The 20,369-nt window shown below is 49.1% G+C and overlaps 1 protein-coding gene across 1 annotated transcript in view; it reads left to right on the top strand.

Annotated features, from left to right (window-relative positions):
- Nucleotides 1-431: 431 nt before the first annotated feature.
- LOC147725067 (speriolin-like protein) overlaps nucleotides 432-20,369 on the top strand; it is a 69,908-nt gene continuing 49,970 nt past the window's right edge. The window contains exons 1-2 of the mRNA XM_086967101.1: nucleotides 432-710; nucleotides 11,077-11,124. Coding sequence (XP_086823227.1) covers nucleotides 503-710; nucleotides 11,077-11,124 — 256 coding nt within the window. The 5' untranslated portion in view covers nucleotides 432-502. The remainder of the gene's footprint in view (nucleotides 711-11,076; nucleotides 11,125-20,369) is intronic.

Raw genomic sequence — 20,369 nt, 5'->3', positions numbered from 1 at the left:
GGGAGCCCTCGGTGCCATTAGAGACCCTTGTGTCGGGGTAGGCCCTGCTTTCGGTATAAGAGGCACAAGGGCCGCCCAGAGCTGAGGGGAAGGGCCCCCACCCGGGGAGGCCCCTATTGTGACTGTGCCTCGCACACTTTGCCATGAAGGCATCGTCACCAGCCCCCCCACCCCCCAGAGCTGAGGTCACCCCTGTACGGTGAGTTAGCACCCGCCCCCAACCCTGGGGGCGCTCTTCCCGGTTATGGCCTCCGGTGGCCCCTTTTTTTTCGGGGTGTCGGTGTGTGGCGAAGGGGCCGGTCGGCGGGGCCTGGGTAGGCCGCGGCGCCGTTGCCCGGGTGACCGCCCTCTGTTGCACGCGCGCGGGTAACAATGGGCGCGTGACGGCGCGGGGCCGGTATAAGAGGTGCGTGGGGGGCCCCGCCGCCATCACTTGCTTCCAGCCGCGGACGTCGCAGCAGCAGCCAGCCCGCCCGCAGGAGCCCGGAGCAGAGAGACGGACATGGAGCTACTGCAGAGCCACGAGGTGGAGTCCCTGCACGTGGAGAACGTGCGCCTCCTGACGGAGAACGGCGAGCTGCGCAAGATGGTGGGCCTGATGCAGGAGAACCTGGAGCTGCGCTTCACCCTGCGCGACCACGAGAGCCGCGTGCGCACGCTCAGCCCGCCGGGCAAGGAGCACAAGGACAAGGAGGGCCACTGCGGCAAGGGTGAGTGAGAGCACCGAGGCGCTGCCAGGGGGTCCATACAACACCGCCGTGGGTGCCCCCCCCCTCTCCCCCCCGTGGGCACTGCCAGGGGGGCTCCATAGAACGCCACCATAGGTGCCCCCCGCCCCCATGGGGCACTGCCAGAGGTCTCCATAGAAGTCTACGGGTGCCCCCCCTTATTGGCTCTGCCAGGGATATCAAAAGAACACCATGGGTATCCCCCCCTTGGCACTGCCAGGGGGTCCCCATAGAACACCATGGGTACCCTGTGGGGCACTACAAGGGGGTCCTCCATAGAACCCAATAGACCCCTCGTGAGGGCACTATGAGAGAATCCCCCATAGAATAATAGGACGAAGAGTGAGGGCCCCCTTTCCCTCAAGTGGTACACCAGGTCCCATGCAACAATGTGTGTAAGGAGAGGGTACCCCCCTCTCTTTCACTGGCAGGCCATGCTACCAAGTGTGGTGTCTAAGTACCATGGATATGCTGCCCCTCATGGCTCATGCCTTCACAAAGGGAGTTACATCATCACTTGGTGGTCACCATGGAGCTGAACCTCAGATGCTACACATGGTCTCCCTCTTCATGACTGTCTCTTGAAAAATGTCTGCATGCCCTCTTGGGTGATTAGTGCACTATACAAGTAAATATAACATAACCAAGACATCGATTATGTGACTTTGCTTTTTGAGGTAAGACAGGACTTTTTGGTTATCAAGCTATTTGGCACACTAGTACATCCTTGCATATGTATTGCTTTGTGTGTGGAAAGTGACAGTGAACGACTATGTTTCTATTGTTCATGTATGAAAATCCATAAATAAAGTTTAAAAAAATATATATAAATAACATAAGCACCCCGATTCCAAACCTCTTTGTAAAACTTGAGGAACATTCAAACCCCACAAATGAGAAACCATGAAGGATATCAGACCCACTGATGACAGCAAAATCATATGTTTCGTAGATTCTGAATTTATCCAACACATTCAACTTTAAGTTTCCAAAGCTACTACACATGTCCGGTGTATTTTATAATGCGTTACAAAGAAGCCAATTGTATTCCAAGCACACACTACAAATCACATATTGGACCCAATGCCCCATGACCAGAAAGCTTGTGCCACAAGTATGAAGATCACACAGGCCACAATGTACTGACATGACAACCATGGGCAGTAGGCCATCAGTATCTATTAGAAAATGGATGCATCATTTTGTTCAGTGTGCTCTGACAAGGGTATGATCTTGTGTAGTGCTCTCATTCCAAAACACGAATTGATTCAATTTGCAGGGAATCGATTGGCCATCATGGAATATTTAAAAGATTGTTTTCAAGTCAAGGATGGTGTTTTGAGCAATCAAATATTTTATGGTCAGTCTGTAATCAATGGTATTTCATGGGCGGTCTTTATACAGTGGTATTTTATGGATGGCCTTTGAGTATCCAATGGTATTTTATGTACGGTCTTTGAATATCCAGTGGTATTTTACGGACGGTCTTTGAGTATCAAGTGGTATTATATGAACTGTCTTTGAGTATTCAATGGTATTTTATGGACAGTCTTAAAGTATCCAATGATAAGACAGTCTTTGAGTATCCAATGGTATTTTATGGACAGTCTTTGAGTATCCAAATGGTATTTTATGGACTATCTGTGAGTATCCAATGGTAATTTATAGATAGCCTTTGAGTATCCAATGGTATTTTATGGATGGTCTTTGAGTATCCAATGGTATTTTATGTACGGTCTTTGAATATCCAGTGGTATTTTACGGACGGTCTTTGAGTATTAGTGGTATCATATGAACCGTCTTTGAGTATTCAATGGTATTTTATGGACAGTCTTTAAGTATCCAATGATAAGACAGTCTTTGAGTATCCAATGGTATTTTATGGACAGTCTTTGAGTATCCAAATGGTATTTTATGGACTATCTTCGAGTATCCAATGGTAATTTATAGATAGCCTTTGAGTATCCAATGGTATTTTATGGATGGTCTTTGAGTATCCAATGGTATTTTATGTACGGTCTTTGAATATCCAGTGGTATTTTACGGACGGTCTTTGAGTATTAGTGGTATCATATGAACCGTCTTTGAGTATTCAATGGTATTTTATGGACAGTCTTTAAGTATCCAATGATAAGACAGTCTTTGAGTATCCAATGGTATTTTATGGACAGTCTTTGAGTATCCAAATGGTATTTTATGGACTATCTTCGAGTATCCAATGGTAATTTATAGATAGCCTTTGAGTATCCAATGGTATTTTATGGATGGTCTTTGAGTATATAATGTTTTATTATGGATTGACATTGAGCATTCAGTGGTATTTTATGGACGGTCTTTGAGTATCCAATTGTATTTTATGGACTATCTTTGAGTATCCAATAGTAATTTATAGATAGCTTTGAGTATCCAATCGTATTTTATGGATGGTCTTTGAGTATCCAATGGTATTTTATGGATGGTCTTTGAGCGTTCAATGGTCTTTTAAGGACGGTTTTTGAGTATCCAGTGGTATTTTATGAATGGTCTTTGAGTATCCAATGGTATGACGGTCTTTAAGTATCCAGTTGTATTTTACGATTGGTCGATGAGTATCAAGTGGTATTTTAAGAGTGTTCTTCGAGTATCTAATTGTATTTTATGACCTCCTTTGAGTATCCAATGGTATTTTATGTATTGTCTTTGAGTATCCAGTGGTATTTTATGAGTGTTCTTCGAGTATCTAATTGTAGTTTATGACCTCCTTTGAGTATCCAATGGTATTTTATGTATTGTCTTTGAGTATCCAATGGTATTTTGCAGAAGCTCTTTAATCAGTGCTTTGGCCCTGCAGGCCCCTTGTGCCCAGGGTTTTGGCCCTGCAGGCCCCCTGTGCCCAGGGTTTGGTCCCTGAAGGCCCCCTTAGCCCAAGTTAAGTCCCTGAAGGCCCCCTTAGCCCAGGTTTTGGCCCTACAGGACCACTGTGCCCAGGATGTTTGCCCTTCAGGTCCCCTGTGCCCAGGGTTTTGGCCCTTCAGGCCCCATGTGCCCAGGGTTTTGTCCCTGAAGGCCCCCTTAGCCCATGTTTTGGCCCTCGAGGCCCCCGTGCCCAGGGTTTTGGCCCTACAGACCCTATGCCCAGGGTTGTGTCCCTGAAGGCCCCCTTATCCCAGGTTTTGGCCCTCGAGGCCCCCCGTGCCCAGGGTTTTGGCCCTACAGACCCCTATGCCCAGGGTTGTGTCCCTGAAGGCCCCCTTATCCCGGGGTTTTGGCCCTACAGGTCCCCTGTGCTCAGGGTTTTGTCCCTGAATGCCCCCTTAGCCCATGTTTTGGCCCTCGAGGCCCCCCGTGCCCAGGGTTTTGGCCCTACAGACCCCTATGCCCAGGGTTGTGTCCCTGAAGGCCCCCTTATCCCAGGTTTTGGCCCTCGAGGCCCCCCGTGCCCAGGGTTTTGGCCCTACAGACCCCTATGCCCAGGGTTGTGTCCCTGAAGGCCCCCTTATCCCAGGGTTTTGGCCCTACAGGTCCCCTGTGCTCAGGGTTTTGTCCCTGAATGCCCCCTTAGCCCAGGTTTTGGCCCTACAGGTCCCCTGTGCTAAGGGTTTTGTCCCTGAATGCCCCCTTAGCCCAGGTTTTGGCCCTACAGGTCCCCTGTGCTCAGGGTTTTGTCCCTGAATGCCCCCTTAGCCCATGTTTTGGCCCTCGAGGCCCCCCGTGCCCAGGGTTTTGGCCCTACAGACCCTATGCCCAGGGTTGTGTCCCTGAAGGCCCCCTTATCCCAGGTTTTGGCCCTCGAGGCCCCCCGTGCCCAGGGTTTTGGCCCTACAGACCCCTATGCCCAGGGTTGTGTCCCTGAAGGCCCCCTTATCCCGGGGTTTTGGCCATACAGGTCCCCTGTGCTCAGGGTTTTGTCCCTGAATGCCCCCTTAGCCCATGTTTTGGCCCTCGAGGCCCCCAGTGCCCAGGTTTTGGCCCTACAGACCCCTATGCCCAGGATTGTGTCCCTGAAGGCCCCCTTATCCCAGGTTTTGGCCCTCGAGGCCCCCCGTGCCCAGGGTTTTGGCCCTACAGACCCCTATGCCCAGGGTTGTGTCCCTGAAGGCCCCCTTATCCCAGGGTTTTGGCCCTACAGGTCCCCTGTGCTCAGGGTTTTGTCCCCGAATGCCCCCTTAGCCCAGGTTTTGGCCCTACAGGTCCCCTGTGCTAAGGGTTTTGTCCCTGAATGCCCCCTTAGCCCAGGTTGTGGCCCTCCAGGCCCCCTGTGCCCAGGGGTTTTGGCCCTACAGACCCCTGTGCCCAGGGTTGTGTCCCTGAAGGCCCCCTTAGCCCACGTTTTGGCCCTACAGGTCCCCTGTGCTCAGGGTTTTGTCCCCGAATGCCCCCTTAGCCCAGGTTTTGGCCCTACAGGTCCCCTGTGCTAAGGGTTTTGTCCCTGAATGCCCCCTTAGCCCAGGTTTTGGCCCTCCAGGCCCCCTGTGCCCAGGGGTTTTGGCCCTACAGACCCCTGTGCCCAGCGTTGTGTCCCTGAAGGCCCCCTTATCCCAGGTTTTGGCCCTCCAGGCCCCCTGAGCCCAGGTTTTGGCCCTTCAGGCCCCATTTGCCCAGGGTTTTGTCCCTGAATGCCCCCTTAGCCCAGGCTGTGGCCCTCCAGGACCCCTGTGCCCAGGGGTTTTGGGCCTACAGACCCCTGTGCCCAGGGCTGTGTCCCTGAAGGCCCCCTTAGCCCAGGTTTTGGCCCTCCAGGCCCCCTGAGCCCAGGTTTTAGCTCCCACTGGCAGTGACGCGCAACAACGTGCAGTCAGTGCTTGTGTACTTCTGAACAGTAGGTGAAGGTTCTGGAACCGCGGCCTCGCCTGACGGGAAGTGACGTCACAGGCAGCCCTGTAGCCACGCCCCTTCGCACTGCCACTGACTGTGGTGCCAGGGATACACGAGGGGGCACATGGAACCATGCCCCGCTGGGAGGGGTGCAGCAGTTTAGTTTAACAAGACATGGAGCGGTCAGGGCAGATTTGAGGTCATACAAGGGCGGGGGCCGGGGGGGGGGGGGGGGGGGGGGGAGAGGGTGCAGTACAGGAACAGCCAGGGTTGAAGTGAAATCTAGGGGGGCTTGTGAGACAGTCGGCACAAGCGCAGAGAAGGGGGCACAAAAGGTTAACTGGGCGTCAGGGCGAGGTAACAAAGGGTCCGCATTACAATCCGATAAGGAAGGGAGCAACAAAATGGGGTGAGAGGGGCACACCCAGAGAAAATAAGGGGCGCGTTATGAAAAGTATAAACAGTGAGACCGAGTGCAGATCTGTGTAAGAGGCCCTTGATAGGGAGGGGGAAGAGGCAATCTGTGGCCCATAATGTGAGAGTGAAGGGGAGGGGGGTCAATCTGTGTGAATGCGACCCACAAACATTGACAACACTATGAAAGAAAGAGATGCTGGTGAGTGTACGGGGTATAGGAGAGTGAGAGTGCATGCCACGAGAATGAGGGATACATACACATGGTATGTATGATACAATGAGAGAACAGAGAGGAAGCTCTAAGAGGTATATGAGAGTGAGGGGTGTCTGTCATGAGAGAATGAGAGGTTTCTATCATGAGGGCAGGGTGTATATACAGTGAGAGCGGATCTCATGACGTGAAAGAATGAAAGAATGAAAGCAGACATACAATGAGGACCAGACAATAAAACAACAGAGATGCGCCTGCCGCTCTCCTCTCGCTGCTTCAGTCGCCTGGCCCCCCTGACAAGGCATCTATCCCTCCTACTCTACAGCCACCAGTTTGACCATGTTACCTGCTGCCAAATAGCCCAAGGGGTTTGTGTTTTAGGGCCCGATTCACAGAACTAACTTAAGACAAAATCCTAAGTTTACTACAATATTGGTATTCACAGAAGGCACCTATTCATTTTGGTATTCACAGAAGACACTTACTCATTTCGGTATTCACAGAAGTTAGGACTCCTAAATGCCTTTTGTGAATACCGAAAAGTCTTAAAATTAGGATTTTTCTCAGTTTAGGGGTCCTAAAGTTAGGAGTCCTAACTTTACTACTACTAAATTGAGAAAATCCCAATTTTAAGACTTTCGGTATTCACAGAAGGCATTTAGGCGTCCTAAAGTTAGGAGTCCTAACTTAACTACTACTAAATTGAAAATAATCCTAGTTTTAAGACTTTCGGTATTCACAGAAGGCATTTAAGACTCCTTAAGTTAGTAGCCTACCACAGCTGGACCAAGGTTTCTCAGCAGCAATGGACCGACTCCTTCAGCATCACATTGCCGAACACTACCGCCAATCTGGACCAGGCAGTAGAGAACCTCAGCACATGGATCAGCGATGCTGACAACCTAGTCGCTCCCACCAAACCAGCCAGATTGCACAGACCCACCTAACGAACCAGCTGGTACACCCCGGAATTCATTCAATCGAAGCACAAATGCAAACAGCTGGAGAGAAGAAGGCGCACCAGTAAGAACCACACGACTGAGCAACCCACGAATCAGCCCTCAACGACTACCACTGCTAGCTCAAAGCTCAAAAAAAGGAGGCACTAACCCTCCGGTTTGAAACCAGTGCCAATCAAACCAACAATCTCCTCACCATCGTCAAAGAGCTCGCCTGCACGTCAGCCACCAAAAACGCGACTTACCTCCTCACAGGAGCTCTGCGATGCCATCGCTGATCACTTCCACAACAAGATAGCAACCATCTATAAAAACTTCTATCCCCAACCCTCCACCATTCTCTGCGTCCCATTGACCACCTTGGCCGAACACCCACTCACTTCATGGGAATAGCTCAGCACTCCAAACACAACCACCCTTATGAACTCCATCCACTCGGGGAGAGAGGGGGGGGGGCACCCTCCGACCCATACCCTTCACCAGCATTTCAACCTTGGGAAAAATGATCAGCCAACGGCTCACCACCTTCCTCAACGCCTCCAGAACCACAGCCACAGCCTGGAAGCATGCTGAATAGAGACTCCTCAAGAAACCTTTGGCAGACCCATGTGAGCTCCAGAACTACCGCCCCATCTCTGCTTCTGTTCCCCGTCAAAATCCTAATGAAGGCCATTAACCTCAACTCACTGAACACTTTGAAAGAGATAACCTACTGGACTCTTCTTAATCAGATTTCAGGGCCAATCAGAGCACAGAGACAGCCCTTATTACCGCAATGGACAACACCCGCACCCTACTCGATGGAGGAGAATCAGCCGCTATGATCCTGCTTGACCTCCCTGGAGCCTTCGACACGTCTCTCACCACATATTCATTGACCGACTAAGTCAGATCGGAATCAGACTGTGCACTCAGGTGGATGGTATCCTTTCTCACGGGGCGCACCCAGAGGATCTGCTTCACCTCACATCCCAAACACACCTTCTGTGGTGTAACCCAAGGCTCATCCCTCAGCCCTACCTTCTTCAACATTTACAAAACACCACACGCAGACATTGTCAGATCCCACCACATCATCTCCTACTCCAACGACACCCAGCTAGCTCGTCCTCTCAGCAGACGAAGACTAACTTTCACCACTGTATATAAAACTTCTCGTCTTGGATGAAGAACAATTGCCTGAAACTCAACATGGACAAAACGGAAGTTTTGATATTTGGCAGACACCGCCCTATGGAATGACTCTTGGTGGCTGGCAGAGCTTGGTCCCACCCCTAAGCCGAAAGATGACGCCAGCAACCTCAGCATTATCATGGGCAGCGAACTCTCCATAAAATGTCTGGTCAACGCCGTCTCTTCTACCTGCTTCCACGCATTCCGAATGCTCCATAAGGTTTTCAAGTGGCTCCCAACCAGCACCAAGAAAACTGTAGACGCAAACCCTCTTCACCAGCTGACTGGATTATGGCAATGCACTCTACGCAAGCACCACCCCCGAACTCCTGCAAAGACTAGAGTATCCGGAACACAGCGGCCAGACTCATCCTCAACCTTCCCAGGAGTACCCAACATCACTCAGCACTTGAAAGACCTGAAAGAGATGCCAATTCAAGTTTCTGACCCACGCCTAAATAGCCCTCCACGACCAAGGACCCGAATATTTTAACCACTTACTGCAGTTCCATCGACCTCCCAGGAATTTCTGCTCAGCTTACCTAGCCCTCACACAGGTACCACGCATCCATCACTGTGACTCAAGAGGACGCTCCTTCTCCCACCTCACCGCCAAAGCCTGTAACAAACCTCCCTCTCTACCTTCACACTGCACCCTCACTGACCCACTTCAGGAGCGGACTTGAGACTTGGCTTTTTGACTGAAAATTGCAGCCCAGCGCCTGGACACCCTCCCATGTGATAAGCAGCGCTCTGCAAGTGCGGCCTGATTGATTGAAGTTGTGTGTAAGAGGTATAGGAGAATGAGGGGTGCCTATCATGAGAGAATAAGGAGTTTATATCATGAGAATAGGGTTCATACAGTGAGAGAGAGTCTCAAGACGTAAGATAATGAGAGCCCTGTATAATAGGGACCAGACAATGAGAGAACAGAGAGGAAGCGGTGTGTAAGAGGTATATGAGAGTGCATGTCACGAGAGAATGAGGGGTTTGTATCATGAGAGCAGGGTGCATACTGAGAGAGGGTCTAAAGGCATGAGAGCATGAGGGCCACATACAATCGAAGAACAGATGGAGCTGTGTGTAAGAGGTATATGAGTGAGGGGTGCATGCCACGAGAGAATGAGGGGTTCATATCATGAGAGCAGGGCACATACAATAAGGGCCTCAAACCGTGAGAGAATGAGAGCCACATACAATGAGAACGAGAACTAGACAATTAGAGAACAGAGTGCAAGCTGTTTGTAAGAGGTATATGAGAGTGAGGGGTGCATGTCACGAGAGAATGAGGGGTTTATATCATGAGAGCAGGGTGCATACAGTAAGAGAGGGTCTCAAGACGCGATAGAATGAGAGCCCTGTATAAGAAGGACCAGACAATGAGAGAACAGAGAGGAACCTGTGTGTAAGAGGTATATGAGAGAGGGGTTCATGTCACAAGAGAATGAGGAGTTTATATCATGAGAGCAGGGTGCATACTGAGAGAGGGTCTAAAGGCATGAGAGCATGAGGGCCACATACAATCGAAGAACAGATGGAGCTGTGAGTAAGAGGTATATGAGTGAGGGGTGCATGTCACGAGAGAATGAGGAGTTTATATCATGAGAGCAGGGTACATTCAATAGGAGGGCCTCAAGACGCGATAGAATGAGAGCCACATACAATGAGAACGAGAACTAGACAAGGAGAGAACAGAGATGAAGCGGTATGTAAGAGATATATGTATGAGGGGTGTTTGAGAGTGGGATTTATACCATGAGAGCAGAGTCTGGGCAACTTACAGCAGGGCCTCAAGATGTGATAGAATGAGAGCCACATACAATGAGAACGAGAACCAGACAAGGAGAGAACAGAGATGAAGCGGTATGTAAGAGGTATGAGTGAGTGGTGTTTGAGAGTGGTATTTATATCATGAGAGCAGAGTCTGGGCAACTTACAGCGAGGGAGCTGTGTGTGAGAGGTAAATGAGAGTGAGGGGTGCCTGTCACTAGAGAATCAGGGGTTCATATCATGTGGGGTAAGGGTACATACGGTGAGAGTGGGGGGTTAAAGCTGTCAGAATGAGGGCCGCATGCAGATGAGTGCAAGAGGGACTTTAGAGTGAGGGGCTTCCAGCCGTGAGACTGGAGCGGTCTGGGTAACATACGAGTGTCCATGAGAGCACATGCAACGAGAGGAGATGCACGAGAGTGTAAGAGGCACAGGAGATTTGAGGTATGCGTGTCATGAAAAAACTAGGGTACATATTGCGAGAGTGAAGCGTGCATAATGTGAGACCGGTTGAAGCCATGCCGAGGACCACGTACAATGAGGGCAGGGTGAGAGCGAGCAGCAGATGAGTGTAAGAGGTACATGAAGCGGGAGGGGAGCATCTCATGAGAGCACAATGGTACCCAAGGAAGTGGTGCATGCCAGCGAGGCGCAGCCTATGAGAGAACAGGGGACAGCCTGGTAACATATAGTGAGTGGAAAATGTAATGAGAGTGCGCGGATTCTGTAATGAGAGAGTGGGGCACACGTAATGCGACAGTGGGATGTATAGTCACTGGGAGTGAGTTAGACATGCAGTGAGAGAATGACTGACAGCATGGAGGGAATGAGGGTTGCAGGCAGTGAAAGAATGAGGGTCAGAAGCAGCAAGAGAATAAGGCTCCAAGCGGCAAGGGACTGTGGGTAACATGCGTTGAGGACTAAGGGTTCACATGCAATGAGAGTGGGTCACTACTGATTTGATGAAGTATCTCTCAATTCGACCTCTTGTGTTTTTTTTTCTTTGCATGATTGGAAACTGAAGACGGCAAAAAGGACCCATCCCACGCCTCCCACGCGCCCCCCTGCAGAGGTGAGTGTGTCTTTAGAGTGACAAATGAGACCTATCCACAGACATGTGCAGAGAACAGCCTGTCACAGTGAATGCTGTGCATGAAGGACCAGACTAGCATAAAGGCTACATACAGAGTGTAAATACCCACAGTGAATGCTGTGCATGAAGGACCAGTCTAGAATAGAAGCCACATACAGAGGGTAAATACCCACAGTGAATGCTGTGCATGAAGGACCAGACTAGAATAAAGGCTACATACAGAGTGTAAATACCCACAGTGAATGCTGTGCATGAAGGACCAGACTAGAATAGAAGCCACATACAGAGGGTAAATACCCACAGTGAATGCTGTGCATGAAGGACCAGACTAGAATAAAGGCTACATACAGAGTGTAAATACCCACAGTGAATGCTGTGCATGAAGGACCAGACTAGAATAGAAGCCACATACAGAGGGTAAATACCCACAGTGAATGCTGTGCATGAAGGACCAGACTAGAATAAAGGCTACATACAGAGTGTAAATACCCACAGTGAATGCTGTGCATGAAGGACCAGACTAGAATAAAGGCTACATACAGAGTGTAAATACCCACAGTGAATGCTGTGCATGAAGGACCAGACTAGAATAAAGGCTACAGAGTGTAAATACCCACAGTGAATGCTGTGCATGAAGGACCAGACTAGAATAAAGGCTACAGAGTGTAAATACCCACAGTGAATGCTGTGCATGAAGGACCAGTCTAGAATAGAAGCCACATACAGAGGATAAATAACCACAGTGAATGCTGTGCATGAAGGACCAGACTAGAATAAAGGCTACATACAGAGTGTAAATACCCACAGTGAATGCTGTGCATGAAGGACCAGACTAGAATAAAGGCTACAGAGTGTAAATACCCACAGTGAATGCTGTGCATGAAGGACCAGACTAGAATAAAGGCTACATACAGAGTGTAAATACCCACAGTGAATGCTGTGCATGAAGGACCAGACTAGAATAAAGGCTACAGAGTGTAAATACCCACAGTGAATGCTGTGCATGAAGGACCAGACTAGAATAAAGGCTACATACAGAGTGTAAATACCCACAGTGAATGCTGTGCATGAAGGCCCAGTCTAGAATAGAAGCCACATACAGAGGATAAATAACCACAGTGAATGCTGTGCATGAAGGCCCAGACTAGAATAGAAGCCACATACAGAGGATAAATAACCACAGTGAATGCTGTGCATGAAGGCCCAGACTAGAATAGAAGCCACATACAGAGTGTAAATACCCACAGTGAATGCTGTGCATGAAGGACCAGTCTAGAATAGAAGCCACACACAGAGGATAAATAACCACAGTGAATGCTGTGCATGAAGGCCCAGACTAGAATAAAGGCTACATACAGAGTGTAAATACCCACAGTGAATGCTGTGCATGAAGGACCAGACTAGAATAAAGGCTACATACAGAGTGTAAATACCCACAGTGAATGCTGTGCATGAAGGACCAGACTAGAATAAAGGCTACAGAGTGTAAATACCCACAGTGAATGCTGTGCATGAAGGACCAGACTAGAATAAAGGCTACATACAGAGTGTAAATACCCACAGTGAATGCTGTGCATGAAGGACCAGTCTAGAATAGAAGCCACATACAGAGGATAAATAACCACAGTGAATGCTGTGCATGAAGGACCAGACTAGAATAAAGGCTACATACAGAGTGTAAATACCCACAGTGAATGCTGTGCATGAAGGCCCAGTCTAGAATAGAAGCCACATACAGAGGATAAATAACCACAGTGAATGCTGTGCATGAAGGCCCAGACTAGAATAGAAGCCACATACAGAGGATAAATAACCACAGTGAATGCTGTGCATGAAGGCCCAGACTAGAATAGAAGCCACATACAGAGTGTAAATACCCACAGTGAATGCTGTGCATGAAGGACCAGTCTAGAATAGAAGCCACACACAGAGGATAAATAACCACAGTGAATGCTGTGCATGAAGGCCCAGACTAGAATAAAGGCTACATACAGAGTGTAAATACCCACAGTGAATGCTGTGCATGAAGGACCAGACTAGAATAAAGGCTACATACAGAGTGTAAATACCCACAGTGAATGCTGTGCATGAAGGACCAGACTAGAATAAAGGCTACATACAGAGTGTAAATACCCACAGTGAATGCTGTGCATGAAGGACCAGACTAGAATAAAGGCTACATACAGAGTGTAAATACCCACAGTGAATGCTGTGCATGAAGGACCAGTCTAGAATAGAAGCCACATACAGAGGATAAATAACCACAGTGAATGCTGTGCATGAAGGCCCAGACTAGAATAGAAGCCACATACAGAGGATAAATAACCACAGTGAATGCTGTGCATGAAGGCCCAGACTAGAATAGAAGCCACATACAGAGTGTAAATACCCACAGTGAATGCTGTGCATGAAGGACCAGTCTAGAATAGAAGCCACACACAGAGGATAAAAAACCACAGTGAATGCTGTGCATGAAGGCCCAGACTAGAATAAAGGCTACATACAGAGTGTAAATACCCACAGTGAATGCTGTGCATGAAGGACCAGACTAGAATAAAGGCTACATACAGAGTGTAAATACCCACAGTGAATGCTGTGCATGAAGGCCCAGACTAGAATAAAGGCTACATACAGAGTGTAAATACCCACAGTGAATGCTGTGCATGAAGGACCAGACTAGAATAAAGGCTTCATACAGAGTGTAAATACCCACAGTGAATGCTGTGCATGAAGGACCAGTCTAGAATAGAAGCCACACACAGAGGGTAAATACCCACAGTGAATGCTGTGCATGAAGGACCAGTCTAGAATAGAAGCCACATACAGAGGGTAAATAACGACAGTGAATGCTGTGCATGAAGGCCCAGTCTAGAATAGAAGCCACATACAGAGGGTAAATAACCCCAGTGAATGATGTGCATGAAGGGACATTCTAGAATAGAAGCAGCATGGAGGGTAAATAACCCCAGTGACTGCTGTGCATGAAGGTCCAGTTTAGAATGGAGGCTCCATACAGGGGGTAAATAATCACAGGAAATTCTGTGCATGAAGGGCCACTCAAGCATAGAAGCAGCATGGAGGGTAAAAACCACAGTAATTATTCTGTGCATGAATTGCCAGTTTAGAATCTAGACCCCATACAGAGGGTAAATAACCACAGGGAATGCTATGCATTAAGGGGCATTGTAGAATGGAAGCCATACGGAGGGTAAATAACCACAGTGCAGGGAGGGCCAGTCTAGAATAGAAGCAGCATGGAGGGTAAACAACCACAGTGAATGCTGTACATGAAGGACCAGTCTAGAATAGAAGCCACATACAGAGGATAAATAACCACAGTGAATGCTGTACATGAAGAACCAGTCAAGAATGGAAGCATGGAGGGTAAATTACCACAGTGCATGAAGGGCTAGTCTAGAATAGAATTATCATTGAGGATAAATACCACAGTGAACGCAGTGCATCAAGCGTCAGTCTAGAATAGAAGCAGCATGGAGGGTAAATTACCACAGTGAATGCTGTGCATGAAGGGCTAGTTTAAAATAGAAGCTTCATCCAGAGGGGTAAATAACCACAGTGAATGCTGTGCATGAAGGGTCAGTGTAGAATGGAGGCCCTATACAGAAGGTGAATAGCCACGGTGAATGGTGTGCAGTCTAGAATAGAAGCAGCATTGAGGGTAAATAACCACAGTTAATGCTGTGCATGAAGGTCCAGTTTAAAATGGAAGCAGCATGGAGGGTGAAAACCACTGTAATTATTATGTGCATGAAGGGCCAATTTAGAATCAAGGCCCCATACAGAGGGTAAATAACCACAGGAAATGCTGTGCATGAAGGGCCATTGTAGAATGGTAGCCATACGGAGGGTAAATAACCACATTGCAGGGAGGGCCAGTCTAGAATAGAAGCAGCATGGAGGGTAAACAACCACAGTGACTGCTGTGCATGGAGGGCCAGTCTAGAAAAGAAGCACTATGGCGGGTACATAACCACAGTGAACGCTGTGCATGAAGTGCCCGTCTAGAATAGAAGCCACATTCAAAGGGGTAAATAACCACTGTAAATTCTGTGCATGAAGGACCAGTCTACAGAACAGAAGCTGCATACAGGCGGTTTAGGAGGCTGGCTTAGTATGTGGTGCACACTTATTTAAGTGATGCACCCTGCACTAAGTCAGACAACCATTATGGTGATTTTAGTGGACTTAAACAACCATAGAAAGCTCTCTAAGTGGTAGCTGTGAAGAGCAGCCTTCAGGCTTACTCCAGGAGTGTTAAGCAGCTTGTTTTACCAGATCTAATTACAGAGTGTAAGTTAAACGAAAGGAACCAGGCAGTCAAAGTTAGAAAAATGTGCATTTATTACACAACTTTCACTAACACATAACTCACTTCAATTGCAAAAGGCAAGTAAGCACAATACACAGTGGTCTCCAGGGGGAGACCAAACCATACACTACAGAAGAGGAATGAGAACTGTGACTGAAGTTTGGACTTGCACCAGGAGACTCAGAAGAGCTGGGGACACAGGAAATCACCCAAGGTAAGTACCCAGGTACCCCTGCTGAGGCTGTGTGGCGAGTGGAAACAAAGCTGCATGCTCAACACTAGTCTATAGGAAAGTTGCAGTTTTAAAGAAGGACCCTTCCCTGTCGACCCTGAAGAAACCCAGTGGAAGTCAGAAACTTGGAGAGTCACCCCACCCATGTATACCCCAGGAACCAGAAAACCTACACCAGGGAAGCCGCCAGGTGTATAGGTACGAAGTGACGTTGGTGACCGCCATAGGCCACAATGGAGGACTTCAGAAAAGATGCAGCTGGCGAAGAAGGGGAAAGAGTCTGGTGGAATCTAAGGGTGGATTCTAGATCAGAAGAACCTGCAAGCACAGGGGACAAAGTCTATGCCACTGGGAGATGACCAGAAGAAATAGAATTACAATGATCATCAATGACAGAAGATGCAGGAGTGATTGCAGCTGTGAGGACCAGGCAAAGCTGTGGAAGACCAGGAGCCGTTCATGAGCCGTCCTACATCAGAAGTCAAGAACCAGGGGGTTGGTGTCCGGCAGGAGCACCAACAAGCCTTGGCAGCGGCAACAGGCATGGTAAACGAAAAAGGAGAACGTTGGGACCAGCAAGGTCCAAGGGACTCACCAATTGCAGGAGAGTCAGAGCAGGTCCTGAGCAAGCAGGGGAACCCACTGAAGCCAAAGAAGACCCTCAAGAGGACACAAAGACCGGAGTCACAAGAGGACCTCGAGCAGCTTACCAAAGATTCAGGCCCACGATGCGGAGATTGTGGTGAGGGCGAAGATCTTGGCAGGAAGAGTTGCTGGAGGTTAGAGCTTCTTGTAGTCCAAAGATCTCTAGAGTACAGAGTCAACAAGCCTTGGCAATGGCAAGTTGATGCAGTGTATGCGTATCAAGAGAGAGAGAGGACCAGATAGCTAGTCCGTATCCCCGTGGTTCATATATATTTAATCAAAAGGAGACTAGCTCGTCAACTACTAAGTTAAAGGACTCCAATATGTTTTGTCAGGGGGTAGGAACACCTTGTAGGTGTGTTCATGAAGCCCTCACCCACCAACCTAGTTGGTGGCATGCGTCATCATCGGGCCCACCCAGTAACACCTAGCGTTTCCGGGGTGTGCTTTGACGCCTGATTACAACGGAGCAGGTATATTGCTGAGTGTGAGGTGTAAGGTATAGTGATGTTAAAGCGGCTTGGCGGGGGTCCCAGTAGCCGAGGCTAAATTAAACTTTAATAACTGGGCCTCCGTCAGCGGTTAAAAATAAGGCTTTTTGGATGTAGGAGGCGAGTTACGACCTCTCACATCCAGTGGTGGGTCTACATGTTTCAGCCAGTGCCTTATGACTATGCTGGCTTTCTTCAGGAACAAGATAAAAAGGTGTAGGTGTGAATTAAAGGTAATGGGTGTGTAATCCAGACTATGTGTATACACGCCCTAAAGTGTTTATCTATGTGTGAGAGGGGGATTCCCTTCTCAAAAACACGCTAGTTTTAGCTGTATATGACTTCAAGGTAGAGAAGTGGCAAGGAGATGACCAGCTTTTCTGGGCAGAGCCTGCCTGGGACCTGTTATGCCTCCTTCGCAATACCGACCGAGGCATAACAGGTCCCAGGCAGGCTATGCCCAGAAAAGCTGGTCATCCCCTTGCCACTTCTCTACCTTGAAGTCATATACAGCTAAAACTAGCGTGTTTTTGAGAAGGGAATCCCCCTCTCACACATGCATAAACACTTTAGGGCGTGTATACACATAGTCTCTGGATTACACACCCATTACCTTTAATTCACACCTACACCTTTTTATCTTGGTCCTGAAGAAAGCCAGCATAGTCCTAAGGCAACTGTCTGAAACATGTCGACCCACCACTGGATGTGAGAGGTCGTAACTCGCCTCCTACATCCAAAAAGCCTTATTTTTAACCACTGACGGAGGCCCAGTTTTTAATTTACCCTCAGGTACTGGGACCCCCGCCAAGCCGTTTTAACATCACTATACCTTACACCTCACACTGCACACTCAGCAATATACCTGCTCCGCTGTAATCAGTCGTCGAAGCACACCCGGGACACGCTAGGTGTTACTGGGTGGGCCCGATGATGAAGCATGCCACCAACTAGGTTGGTGGGTGAGGGCTTCATGAACACACCTACAAGGTGTTCCTACCCCCTGACAAAACATATTTGAGTCCTTTAACTTAGTAGTTGATGAGCTGGTCTCCTTTTGATTAAATATAAGTTGATGCAGTGCTCAGGAATTCTGTTCGAGCAGTTCCAACAAGATATACTGGCCTCAAACTCGAGGGAGTTGCAGAAACACCACCTGTGTTCCTGACCCTTTCGAAGTCAGTGGGACGTCAGGAACAGCAGACCAGTCAGCTTTGTTGCAGTGCCTGCAGATGCAAGGGAGTAACTCCTTCACTCCAAGGGAGATTACTTTGGGTGCCCTTGATGCCTCAGGCCTGGAAAGGAACCTAGAAGAAGCACAAGCACAGACAACGAAGAAGACTTTCATAACAGCGAGACCAGGATCAGCAGGAGTCTTGCTTGCAGGGTCTCAATTCAAGGCAAAGTCCAGGTGCCCAGATGATCGAATTTGAAATGGTTTTGGGTTTGAATCTGGTCCCACAAGGAATCTGAAGTGCCACCCACAGATAAGCCCTTAAGTACCCTAGGGCAAGGGTTGGAACGATTTAAGGGTCCCTCCCAGTGGAGGAGCTGGACAGAGGGGAGGAAACTCCCAAGTTCTTTGTCCAGTTTTGAGCTGGAGCCAAAGGCTCCTTGGACTGGCTCAAACTGGAGTATGCAAGCAGGACACCAAATGTGCCCTTTAAAGCAGTCTGGTGGTGCTGGCAAGCGCCCCCAGCCTAATACACTAAGGGGCAGATTTACAAGCCCCTTGCGCCACTTTTGCGTCACTTAACATGGGGAAAGTGACACAAAACTGGCCCATGGGGCTTGTAAATCTGCCCCTTTGTGTGGTCACACCTCCCTGTGGTAGGAAACCTACTCTGCCTTCGCCAGCTCGAGCTCAACTAAGCAGCAGGAGGGCAGAAACGTGCCTGGGGTCGGCAGCAGCACTGACTTGCTGTTAGACCCTGAAAGGCTGGTACTGGGAATACAGTGGGGCTCCCTAGGGGGAGCCCCCAGTACATGGGATCCTATATCCAACACCGGAATCGGTGTTGGGTAGGATTCCATCATGTTTGATACCTAACATGACTGGTTTCCGTGCAACCAATGTATAGTTAGCGGTACAAAAGGGGGTGGTGATGGACGGAGCATCTGAATCAATCAAACACTCACACCCAGTCAAAAGATCTGGGTTTAATCCATCACCGTTCTTTAGCCCACTCTGCCACCCCAGTTCAGACATGGCTATATGCAAATCAGTCTGACCCTGTGCCTCATGGGAACAGTCCAGCCCGAACTGCCAAGCCATGTCTTCCCTGGACCGGGAACAGGCTTCCGAGGACCGGCTTCTGGCATTCCAGCCGTCTTCAGCCCGGCTTGCTTGAATCCAGAGGCAAAGTGAGCAAGGGACTCACGTCTGAGCATACCCTGCCACACTTATGGCGGCCAAAAGCGGTACAAAAGGGGGTGGCGATGGACTGAGCATCTGAATCAAACACTCACACTCAGTCAAAAGATCTCGTTTAATCCATCACCGTTCTTTAGCCCACTCTGCCACCCCAGTTCAGACATGGCTATATGCAAATCAGTCTGACCCTGTGCCTCATGGGAACAGTCCAGCCCGAACTGCCAAGCCATGTCTTCCCTGGACTGGAAACAAGCTTCCGAGGACCGGTTTCTGGCATTCCAGCCGTCTTCAGCCCGGCTTGCTTGAATCCAGTGGCAAAGTGAGAAAGGGACTCACGTCTGAGCATACCCTGCCACACTTATGGCGGCCAAAAGCGGTACAAAAGGGGGTGGTGATGGACGGAGCATCTGAATCAATCAAACACTTAGCCCACTCTGCCACCCCTTTTCAGACATGGCTATATGCAAATCAGTCTGACCCTGTGCCTCATGGGAAGAGTCCAGCCCGAACTGCCAAACGTCCATCACCACCCCCTTTTGTACCGCTTTTGGCCGCCATAAGTGTGGCAGGGTAGGCTCAGACGTGAGTCCCTTGCTCACTTTGCCACTGGATTCAAGCAAGCCGGGCTGAAGACGGCTGGAATGCCAGAAACCGGTCCTCGGAAGCTTGTTTCGGGTCCAGGGAAGGCATGGCTTGGCAGTTCGGGCTGGACTGTTCCCATGAGGCACAGGGTCAGACTGATTTGCATATAGCCATGTCTGAACTGGGGTGGCAGAGTGGGCTAAAGAACGGTGATGGATGAAACCCAGATCTTTTGACTGGGTGTGAGTGTTTGATTGATTCAGATGCTCCGTCCATCACCACCCCCTTTTGCACCACCAATGTATAGTTAGGCATCTCGTAAATGACTTGATGTCCACTATATGTATTAAATGGCAGCCCACACTTACAAACCTGGAGAATCGACTCTGGGGTTTGTATGGGGTGTGTTGCTCATGCAGGGGCACCCTCACACTTCAAACCAAGCACTCTGCTCTCAGGACTGAAGAGCCTGCCATCGTGGAGACTTATAAGTTTTAAGAGTAGTGACCTCAGATATAAGGAAACATATCTGCTGTGTGAGAGTGGCAAGCACCAACTCTCACAGGCTGC

This window comes from Lissotriton vulgaris, chromosome 4_1 (genome assembly GCF_964263255.1).
Source record: "Lissotriton vulgaris chromosome 4_1, aLisVul1.2, whole genome shotgun sequence".
NCBI classification, from domain to species: domain Eukaryota; kingdom Metazoa; phylum Chordata; class Amphibia; order Caudata; family Salamandridae; genus Lissotriton; species Lissotriton vulgaris.
Note: the sequence above shows the minus strand (reverse complement) of the source record. Positions and strands in the feature narration are given on the sequence as shown.